The following is an 11347-nucleotide window of genomic DNA, read 5'->3' as shown; positions in this document are numbered from 1 at the left end:
TACTTTCAAATATCCCCCTGGATACATACACAGAGATACACACAGCTGTCTGGTGAAAACTAAAACTTTCATAAACTAAAAAACAATGTTTGTCCACTGTGCACTTTTGAGTTCATCCAATGGCTTTTGAAAGGGTTTTTTTTTTGAAAGACCAAGGGTAGTAATTTGCTCAAACCATAGAGGAGCATGTAATCCTTCAACTGAACTTAAAACATGAAAATGACCAACATTGGAGTTGGAGCACAAGAGAACAGTGATATGCATCTGTGTGTGTGGATTGGAGTGCAGGGTGTGTTACAGCAGCAGACGATATAATAGCAACTTTTAATACCAGCTAACCTCCAGTCACAAGCTCACAGCTGGGATTTATCCTCTGATCAGTGATGAGAAAGGTTGGAAAGGTTTAAGGCAATGAGGGAGGGTTTTTTTTTAATCTTTATTTATTCAAGGAAAGACGCTCTGGATACTCTTTTTCCGCAACGGCTGTGCTCTTTACGTTCGTACATTTAGACACAGTCAGATTTTGGGATCTTTCCAGGATACAACAAAGTCTCCAGCTGTGTTGGCCACTGAGCAGCTGGGGATTCAAGAGGCTTTTGCTGCCTTGCTCAAGCTTGACAGCAGTTTGTGAGAGAGAGAGAGAACTGTGTGGGTTCATGTCAGTCATCCAGGGAGGGGAAAACTAAATCCACTGGACTTAGATGAGAGGCAAAACGTCTTCAACTCTTCAATTTTAAGTCTAGTGGATTTTGTTTTTTTGGGGGGGGGTTTTGGGGCTGGAGAACCGTGTTACCCACTTGCTTTCCCCGCCCAGGTTTCCCCAGAATATCATACTGAGATTTGAACCAGCAACCTTCCATTCACAAGCTTCTCGGATTTTAAGGCTGCTGGGGGTTGAGAGACAAGGAGAAGCAGCTGAAGAAACAGAGGCTGTCTTTTTTTTTTTCACTTCCCCTACACACAACTGGCTTGCAGCAGATTTCAGCATTAGGGTGAGGGAATCATTTACCTTCTTTTGCTGAAGTTGCATCCCGTTGTTTATGACTTTCCGTGGCATTGTTGAGGAGAGAGTCAGGCGGTTTAGTGTTTCATAACTTTTCATGGTTGGTTTTTAAGCTGCAGGCGGTGGAAATGGAGCCCAGGTCAGAGAGGGACGGGGATGTGGACAGGGAGAAAAGTTTGGATAGGAGAAGAAGAGGAGAGAGAGGATAGGAGGGAATGGTAGAGTGAGGAGGGGAGTGTGGGAGGGGAGTGAGACGTGTGGAGGGTTATCTCCAAGGTCCCACAGATCAGAAGCCTGTCTGTGTTTCTCTCTCTCTGTCCGTCTGTCCGTGTGTCTGAGGCTTCGCTTCCCGTCACTTTCATGTGGAGTGGCAATCCTTCCTGCATCTCTTCCTACTGTTAATGCATTTACCATCACGCACACACACACACACACACACAAACGCAGACACATGCACACACAAACACAGACACACAGACAGACACACATACACACACATCTTACAGTTTCTTTGTAGTGTCCTTCATGGATGCTGTCATATCTTTCCTCCAGAGAGGGAGCCGTGTGTGTGTGTGTGTGTGTGTGTGTGTGTCTGTGTGTGTGTGCATGGCTGTGATCTATGGAAAAGCTGAGCCTATCATCTGGTAAAGGAATAATCTGTCAGGAATTATCCTCTCCCAGCTCTCTCTCTCTCTCTCCCTCTCTCTCTCTTTCTGCCTCTCAGCAGTTTTTAAAATCTAAACAGTTCTTCTAGTGAGTTTCTCGCAGTGTTTCTAGTCGTCAATGGTTTGTTTATAGCCATGATATACTGTACAGTATGTGTTGGACCAAGCTCCATATGTACAGCAAACTCCCACTGCAGCCCGTCATACACTGTTGCTACCTGAGTGTTTGCCATGTTGCTGTGTTTATAGACAGAGTTTGGTCATTGCAATTTCCACTGGCAGCCATGTTTGCTTTAATCTTGCTATGTGACTGTTACTAACTGGAGACTCAGTACTAGCTGTTTTCACCATGGCAGTTTCATGGTGGGTATTGTTCATTTTTTCCAGCCAACATGTCTTAGTTCAAGAGAGTGGGATGCAACACAGAACCCACAGTAAAACCTGGCCAAGCTCTCTCGTCAATCACTCTAGTGTTAGCAGGTTATGTGTAATGTGGCCTTGCATAACATTGTCAAGGTGAGCTTCCTGCCGTTCTAAATCTCACCCAGACGACATTCTGCTAATTGAAAAAATGCAATCTAGTCTAATCTATCAAGTCTGCTTGATATAAATGAGATTGGCTCACTATTAAAAATTGAATAGTCTTGCATTGCATTTTAAAGCAATAATCAACACACACTTGGCAGCACAAGCCATATTGTGGAAAGTGGAAAGTGCAAAAGTCTGCTAATTTGAATAAAGAGTAATTTTGTAACATAACTAGTTACTATTTAAGGTAAGTAACAAAGTAAGGGAGAAGAAATGTTCCCCCACACTGCTTGTGACCGGAAGGTTGCCAGTTCAAACGCTGGATTGGCTGGACAAACCTTAAATTGTTCCACTGGAGCTTCTCATTGGGTGACAGCAGGAGGCTGTGGTTGTGCTGGGCAGCTCCCAGGTGTGAACATGTGTGTAACTGGGCGTGAAGGAGGACGTTTCCCAGTCAACTTTCCCTGGATAGATAAAGGTTAAAACAGGTCAACTGGCATAGACATCTCAGTTACTTAACCTTGGTCATGGTGCAGAGTTACTAACTAACTCGGCTGCAGTGTCCAAACTCTTTTAATTGACGGCTTTGGTTGCTGTAGACTCTGTATTCATAGGAATCATTCAACAATTTGACAGCGACCCCAGTTTGCTCAGATGTTTGTGGTGAGGGACTTGTTGATAGTCTGGGTGTGGAAGAAGGGCATTTAGGTCTGCTATGAAAAGATGAAACATATGGAGCTTGTAGAAGAAGTGGATAAAAGTATCGTCTTTTTCCTCCACTCCACAGAAATCACCAGGAATGCCCACCCTCCATTATTTGACCACAAGGCCGCAGCTAATTGCTTCAGTGTGTGTGTGTGTGTGTGTGTAAGAGAGAGACACAAGACACCAGTGGTTGGGAAATCTGAACAACTGACGTGTCCTGCTCTATTTGATATAGCTAAGACGTTATATACCAAACGCTTCAATAGACCTGAATGGTGCGGACCTGCACTACATTAACACAACCTAAAACAAACAAACAATCCAGTTTCCTTGACACCAATGTGGAAGTTTAGTGACTGTGGAACCAGAGGTGGACCGAGATTTATTTAGCTGGGACCAAAAAAAAAGGCAGAGAAGAAGTAGGACACTTGTGAAATGAATTAACGTTCTGGATTGCTGCTGGTCCTATAGCAGCCATGTGAGTTATTTACATCCATAAAACTTGCCTAAACTGTATTATGATCTGGATACTGTAATTTTAGGGGATAGCAGTGGGTCTATGGCCCCCGAAGACCATCAAAAGATATTGAGAAATAGAAGAATTAGCAGATGAAGTGAAATTGAGAGGGATTAGCGTTAGAGGTGGGAGGTATAGCACAGCTGCTTGGAAAGCTATAAGAGATGAGAATGCAGCTGAGCCATTGAGGATATGCGGCTAGTGGCTAGGAGTCAAGTAGGTAGGAGGTAGGCTGTGAGCTAGGACGCCTCAGGAATATAAAATCAAGAGATCTGTCCGCTCCATTACAGGTCTTTGGGTTAGCAGATAGAACAGCTAGGAGGTACTGTAGGTAGATTAATGTGAAATGAGGGAATTGCGAGCGCAGTCTGCCTGTTCTATCAATTACATTTCTGGAATGTGTCTCTGGGGGGGCGTGGCTGTCTGAGCCGGAGGAGGGGTCGACCAGGCGGAGTGATAGAATAAACAGACCGAGAGTGGGAGGTTTGGGGTAAAAGAGAGGGTTTAGGGGGAGAAGGGGGGAGGAGAGATTTCTGACTTGTGAGCCCAAATGAAGGGAGAAAAAAAGAAAATAGGGAGAGACGAGGGGAGAGGAGAGGAGAGGGGGTAGCAAGAGGCTGATAAGGAAAGGGAGGAGAGTGGGAAGATGGAGAGAGGCAAGAAAAGAGAGGGAGAAGAATTTGGGGAATGAAAGCATGATAAGGAAAGGGGAGAGGGGAGAGAGCGAGAGAGTTAGGCTACAGGACGAGAGAGGGGAAAGGAAGAAGGAGGATTTGAGAAAAGAAAGGCAGAGGAGAGGAGGAAGGGAGGGAGAAGGGGACAGTCCAAGAAAAAGAAAGGCAGAGGAAGACCAGAGGAGGATGAGGGATGGAGAGGAGGAGGAGGAGGAGGAGGAGGAGGAGGAGAACAATCCCTGTAACACCAAATGGCTCTTTAGGTTCTCTGGGATCCCGAGGTTTTGTGTTTGTTCTCTCTCTAGTTCCGACCCGCAGCTAGACGCCGGCGGCTCGCTCATGGTGGCGGCTGTTACATAACTGGAAAGACTGCTGAATAGTTAGACTGTATATATTCTGTCTGCCAAAGCCAACACGCCACAGCCAGCGCACTCATCTGCTGTACACAGACAGAACACGGGCATTGGACTAAACTGGCTGTGGCTCGCAACTGATTTCTCTGCAAAAAAAAAAAAAAGAAAAAAGCCGTCACTTTTCCATTTTATCATTCCATGTTAACAAGCTAGAGTTGACTGGGGGAAACACAGAGTGAATCTTAACAGTTATTCTGAAACGGCTATTTCCCTATGGGCTTTAATTTTTACCAAACGTTAAAGAAAAAGTGTTTCAAGTGTAAAGAGTGTTAAAAAAAAAAGTGTTAAAAGGTGTGTAACTTTGTTTTGAAAGGTGCTGCATAAATAAAGATTTACTTACTTACTTACAAGTTGCAGCATATGATAATGCAGGGAGATTAAACTGTATAAAGTGAGTGGTGGGAGTCACATGAGCTATTTAACACACTTGTTGGTGTTTTCTTTGTACAGAAAGAACCTGATAAACCTTGATGGATGCATAAGAATACATTGTTTTCCGATGTGCTTTTTCACTCATGTCACTTGAATTATTGAACCAGTCAACATATCAGCCTGCTTGCGTGTGTTGGACTTTAATTTATAGACCCTCACCCAGTTCTTCCAGCAGCCTTAAATCCATAACATTCCCGTAAGGGCTTGAACCCCAGAATCACAGCTACTGGCTTCATTGAATATTCTTTGGCTTTGCTCACTGCATAGTTACAAGCTAAGGGAAAAAGATCATATTTTTCAGTGGAAAATCCAAACCTAGAATTTGACTTTGGTCCAGAGATACCATTCATGGTGGGATGGCGGCGGAGGTACCCCAGTCTCCTCTCCTGCTCCCCAACCACTGGGTTGAGAGGTCAGGCTGATGCACATCTGGCATTTCCTGTTTCCTCTCCACCATATGCCCCCGAGTAGTAGCCACACACACACAAACACACACACACTGAAACATACACACACACTCACTCACGCAGCTGTACTCATGTGGTGCCATATATAAACAGTATAACAATGGGCACACACAGACACAGTCTTACAGTCAAACAGGTATTTCTGTTCCATACACAAGTGTTTCCACTGGACCATGAAATATCCTGCTGGTATGGACTTAGTGGAGTGTGTGTGTGTGTCTGTGTCTGTGTGTGTGTGTGTGTGAGAGAGAGAGAGAGAGAGAGAGAGAGAGAGAGAGAGAGAGAGAGAGAGAGAGAGGCAGAAAAAGACAAATACAGAGTTTAGCAAGGTGGGAATGAGAGGATGTGTGAGAGAGAGAAAGAGAGAGACCAAGACAGACAAAAACAGTGAGAAACCAACAGACAGACATAATGTGACAGAGAGAACAAGAGAGAGAGAGAAAGACAGAAAGAGAGAGAGAGAGACACAGAGCGACGGAGAAGAGGGGGGAGACAATCTCCGCATCTCACTGCGCTGACAAACACTTTCCACTCCTGTGGATGCTGTGCAGCATGCAGTACTTGAAGACTTTGTGCGTGTGTGTGTGTGTGTGGTTGTGTGTGTGTGTGTGTGTGTGTGCATGCAGGCATAGGCGAGATGGGGGACGGAATGGTGCCGTATGGTTTTCATAACTCTCTGAGGGTTTTCAATTCAGCTGCAAACCCCCCCCCCCCCCCCCTCAACCCCCCCCCTCAACCCCAACCCCTCCAGCCTGCCCTTATACACTCACACACATTACCAGCCCCCTCTTCCAAAAACACACAATTCTTTTTCCTCTACGTAGCCTCCCCCCATTCCTCCCTCCCCCTCTTTCTCTCTTTCTGAGGTTCAGTCAGAAAGCCAACGTTGCAGAGGCAAGAGAGCCCAGGATCAGATAGGGGGAGAGGGTTTCTGAGGCTGAAATTCAACAGACTCACACTGGACTCCACTGGATTCCATTGAATTCTACTTGGCTCAGCTGAAGGGTCGATTGCTCTACTTAACAATATTGAACTCTGTGACGCTTTATTAGGACTCTACTAGTACTTTGCTGGGCTTCACTGGACTGTACTGGACTCAACTGGACTTTAAAGGGATTCTATTGGACTGCATTGGTTTCTACTAATTTCTGTTAGGGTCTGCTGAGCTCTACTTTGCTGTGGCAGTCTGTTTTTCTGCTTGGTTCTGTCAAGGTGCTGATGAATGGGGGTTGAGTGATACTACTGCTCTAAGGGCTTGGGCTATCCAAGATAAAGGAATGTTAATTTTGGACCGGTCTGCCTTAGATTTAGTTTGTTAAAGTTTGTTTCAGGTCAGTAGTATTAGTATTAGTTTATTTATTCAAATACATAAAAAGGATTTAAAAAGTCTGGGTTGCCAAGTTGGAGTTTTGAAAAGTAATTAGAGTGGGTGGATTTGGGTCAGGTAGCGTGGATCAGTTGTCAGGTTAGGGGGTCAGAAATCTTGCTTTAGTTAGGTTGTTTACTTGGACAATCAGCTTGAGATATTTATTTGAATGTTGGCCTAGTTTAGCCCTCATGTCTTGGTGGAGGATGCGAAAGATAATCAGGAGCAGCAGCAGCAGCAGCAGCAGCAGCAGCAGCAGCAGCAGCAGCAGCAGCAGCAGTATGAGTCTCCTGTGTGTCCTGTGGCTGCTGGCGGTCTGTCTGGCTCCTGGAAGTCAAGGCCAGAAGCCGGGGGAGACGGAGGGCGATCAGCCAGCAGCCCGGGCCCAGCTGGCGGAGAGGGACGTGCTCTGCCACCCGGAGGGATGCTACGCCGTCTTCCTCCAGAGGAGAACCTTCCGGGAGGCCGGGCGGAGCTGCCGGGAGCGAGGCGGGACCCTGGCGACGGTGCATACCGACGAGGCGGCGGGTGTGGTCCACGAGCTGCTGTCGGCCGTCGAGCCGCAGGGGGCGAGGGTCCGGCTCCGCCTCTGGATCGGGCTGCACCGACCGCCGCGCCAGTGTTCCACCACCCGGCCGCTCAGAGGATTCGTCTGGGTCACAGGCAAAGTCTTGACCTTTGATCTTTTGACATTTTACTGATCCTAATGTTGTGATGCTAGTGTTCCCCCTATCACATAATCATGCACTTTATTGGATGTATTCTTACATCATGTATTTTAATCATTTTCAACTAAACTGAGTTAAGTAAAACTGACCAAGATAGACTAGGGAAAGATACATAATGCAACAATTTAAAAAAGCATTTAAGTTTCCCTCCCAGTCAATTTTTCAAGATCAGAGCACTCCAAGAAAGCTACTGAGAAAAACAGATATGAAAAAACATAGAAAAATATTTTCAACCCGATGAACTCTGTGGGACAGCCTATTTCGGGCTAAATCTGCTGGGAATTGTATTAGTTATTTAACTATCTGACTAAACTGGTTCTTGCAGTGTGTTTCCAGCCAAAATGACACTAAACTAAATTAAAACTCCAATTCTTGATTAATTTCACCATACAGATTTTAAGTAAAATAGTCCAATAGTCAGATTTTTTTTCCAACTTCCATAACCTATCATATCTCAAATCTATTTGATTCAAAAGTCTGGTTTGATTCAGTGTTTACAAACATTACTAAATGTAAACAAACACTTTAGGGCAGATTCATATTTAGTTTGCACATACAGTCAGCTGTGAGAGAACTCAGTCAATCAAATTCTGGGTGAAAAAAATGTCTTCAATAAATGAAAATATATTAACACAACCAGTAGCAGGGCGATACTGTTTCAACAAGAGGCTCCATAGTAGCATTACAGATGGTGGTATTAAACTGGTCTTAAGTAATTGTGGCCCTCTCCACCTCTAACCTCTCCTTCAGACCTCGGTCCGCCAGCCAGCCTCCAGGGCTTTGCACTGACGGGATGGATATTACATTAACTCCTTTCTTCTGCAGGGATAGAGCAGGCGCGACAGGGGAAATTCAATCCTCTCTTGACCCAACTGCTACCCCTGAATCTGATTTAGTCATTACCAGATCTAACCCAATAAAGAACAGATGCATATTATCACTCGTGTACCTCAGAGAGTCTGTCTTGGAATTCAGCTAAAAAATTTCCAGTAAACAGGAGTGATAAGGATAACTGGAAACATATTCATCATAAAAATGCCAAATTAAGCGTGTCATATAGCCTTGATATAGCAACTTACATGCAAGAAGCAAGAATGCACGGAGTGAATGAAAATAAAAAGGAATAGAAAAGAGGAAAAAGAAGGAAACAGAAAAGAAAGGGAGAAGTCGTTCGTGTTATTGACTGTAGCCCTTGTCTTTGTTGTCCAACAGGAGACCAGGATGGCCAGTACACCAACTGGCTCCGTGACGACAGCCCGGGGACGTGCGCGGCCCCTCGCTGCGTGGCGATGACAGTGCACACCTCTGAGAGCGCACGTGAGAGCAACGACAACTTCCGCTGGCTGGACGGCTCCTGCGGCCTGGCGCTGGACGGATACGTTTGCCAGTACAACTACAAAGGCATGTGCCCGCCTCTGGAGGACGAGGGCGGCGGCCCGGCGCTGTACACCACGCCCTTTCACCTGGTGAGCAGCCTGCTGACTCACGTGCCCTACGGATCGGTCGCCGCCCTGCCGTGCCCCGCCGATAGTGCGGACCCCCCCGCCGAGCAGACCGTCCTGTGCATGGAGAGGGACGACGAGACGGTGGGCTGGTCCAGGGACGCGCCCCTCTGCTCGTCTGACGCAGCTCCCCACAACCAGGACTGGTGCAGCGGGGACCACGGGTGCGAGCAGCACTGCCAGAACACGGACACAGACTACTACTGTTACTGTTCCGAGGGCTTTACGCTGGACGAGGACGGGTACGGCTGTAAGCCTGACCCGCTGAGCCAAACTGACCCGCCCGATCTGTCCGCCGACTCCTCCGGCACCACCGACCGGCCCCAGGTCAGCCCGGCCTGCGTGGCGGTGGGGTGCGAGTACAACTGCGTGGAGACGCCTCGGGGCGTGCGCTGCACCTGCCCCCCGGGTTACCAAGTCGGCCCCGACGGCCGCGGGTGTTCCGACGTGGACGAGTGCCGCCAGCAGCCGTGCCCGCAGCTCTGCGTCAACACCCCGGGGACCTTCCACTGCGCCTGCGACCCCGGGTACCAGCCCGACGACGAGGGCGAGTGCGTGGACGTGGACGAGTGCCTCGACGAGGGCACCTGCGAGGGCAGCTGCGAGAACACAGTGGGGTCCTTCGCCTGCCTGTGTAACCCCGGTTACGAGCGCGGGAGCGCGGGGGAGTGCGTGGATGTGGACGAGTGTCTAGAGGACTCGCCCTGTCAGCAGCAGTGCCTCAACTACATGGGAGGGTACCAGTGTTTCTGTGACCATGGATATGACATGCAGCCGGACGGACTGTCCTGCCAGCCTTCGCCTGACGATGAAGAATACTCCACTCTGTCCCCTGACCCCAGTGACTCCGTCCACGACCATAACTTTGACTCACACCCCAACCACGACCTCACCTGGTCCAACTCCTTCACCCCTGACCCCAACTTCGAAGCTGACCCCGACTTTGACTCTGACTGGCTGACGGAGGCCCCCGGGGAACAGACCCCCGACCTGGCTCCGCCTCCCGGGTCGGACGATCACCTGAACGAATGGGACTCCCTCTCACCCGGACGATATCACACTGTCCCGACCCCGACGCAAAAGGACAGCACTGGCAACCAGTTAGATAACGAGGCTGAAGCTAAGACGGGGACTAGAACGGTTGAGAGTGGAGTCGGGGCGAAGGCTGGAACAAAGGCCGGGGCTGAGGCTGCAAATGGGGCTGGGTCAGCTACTGCGACTGGGACTGGGACTGGGACTGGGACTGGGACTGAGACTGGGAAGAGTGGGGAGGTCGGTACAACGGACATTAGCGGCACAGCGGAGGCAGGGACCGGGGACGCGGCGGGTAAACGGAAGCATGACAAGAGCTGGCTGCTGGTGGCGCTGCTGGTGCCGCTGTGTGTGTTCCTCGTAGTGATGCTGGCTCTGGGCATCGTCTACTGCACCAGCTGTGCTGTCGACAAGAGCCGAAGCTTCTCAGACTGCTATCGCTGGATTCTCCCCGCAACGCCCCCTGAGAGGAGGGACGGCAAGCCCCGAGCATGAACCCTAAAATAAACAAACACACACACACACACACACACACAGACGCACACACACTCATGCACGCAAGTGTTGAACATCCAGATGTCTGTTAAATTTCCTTAGTGGTGCAGGACCGGTCAGTAAAACTTCCATTTGGATATACAGTACAGTTGGCTGGCTCTGCACTTGTTGAGGAAAACTTTATAAGTCTGCCAGATTTTTTTGTTTCTACTTTCTGTTGCACACCCTTGTAAATATTTCACTCTCTGATCATGTTTTTAGATTTCAATAAAACCAATAAACTGATGAAATACTGTGTGGTTTTATGTGACTATCAATATTATTATTGAAAAAATGTCTAAACTATATGGACAGATGAGAGTTGTGTCAACGTGTGATTATAGATTATGGATGTGTGTGTGTGTGTGTGTGTGTGTGTGTGTGTGTGTGTGTATGTGTACGTGTGTGTGTGCGCGCATGCGTTTGTGTGTATGTGTGTGTGTACGTAAAAAATGACAAAGTCAGATAGCAGTCATACGCCTAGGCCTCTTTTAACAGAGGTGCCCCAGAAGAATAAGAAGTAGAAGAAGAAGAAGAAGAAGAACAGGAAGAAGTAGAAGAAGAACAGGACGAAGTAGAAGAAGAACAGGAAGTAGAAGAAGAAGAAGAAGAAGAAGAAGAAAAAGAAGGTGTTAACTGTTCTATAAAAACTCACTGAGTCAATTAGCTTGGCAGTTTCAGGCTGCTCCGCTGCAGGCAATAGAGAATACGCCCACGCATGACATCCACGTCTCTCGGGTTTAGCGCTGCATCCTATCGCGAGTTTTCCTCGACTTAAGGG

At 47.9% G+C, this 11347-nt stretch overlaps 1 protein-coding gene across 1 annotated transcript; it reads left to right on the top strand.

Moving 5' to 3' along the window:
* The first annotated feature begins 7017 nt into the window (after nt 1-7017).
* On the top strand, nt 7018-10799 carry LOC139666682 (complement component C1q receptor-like). The gene is made up of 2 exons (XM_071545990.1): nt 7018-7433; nt 8711-10799. The coding sequence occupies exons 1-2, from the start codon at nt 7052-7054 to the stop codon at nt 10525-10527; spliced, it is 2199 nt and encodes a 732-aa protein (XP_071402091.1). The 5' UTR covers nt 7018-7051; the 3' UTR covers nt 10528-10799.
* Nucleotides 10800-11347: the final 548 nt, after the last annotated feature.

The sequence above is a fragment of the Centroberyx affinis genome, unplaced genomic scaffold (assembly GCF_046629955.1).
Source record: "Centroberyx affinis isolate AG114_WGS23_722 - 3 ecotype Tasmania unplaced genomic scaffold, CSIRO-AGI_Caff_v1 ptg005081l_1, whole genome shotgun sequence".
NCBI classification, from domain to species: domain Eukaryota; kingdom Metazoa; phylum Chordata; class Actinopteri; order Beryciformes; family Berycidae; genus Centroberyx; species Centroberyx affinis.
This window is presented reverse-complemented; position numbering and strand designations above follow the sequence as displayed.

Bases quoted from the DNA above. Each gene is read 5' to 3' on its own strand.
- LOC139666682 (XM_071545990.1), top strand. From the start codon at position 7,052: ATGAGTCTCCTGTGTGTCCTGTGGCTGCTGGCGGTCTGTCTGGCTCCT. The intron at 7,434-8,710 runs GCAAAGTCTTGA...GTTGTCCAACAG, and splicing joins AGGATTCGTCTGGGTCACAG to GAGACCAGGATGGCCAGTAC.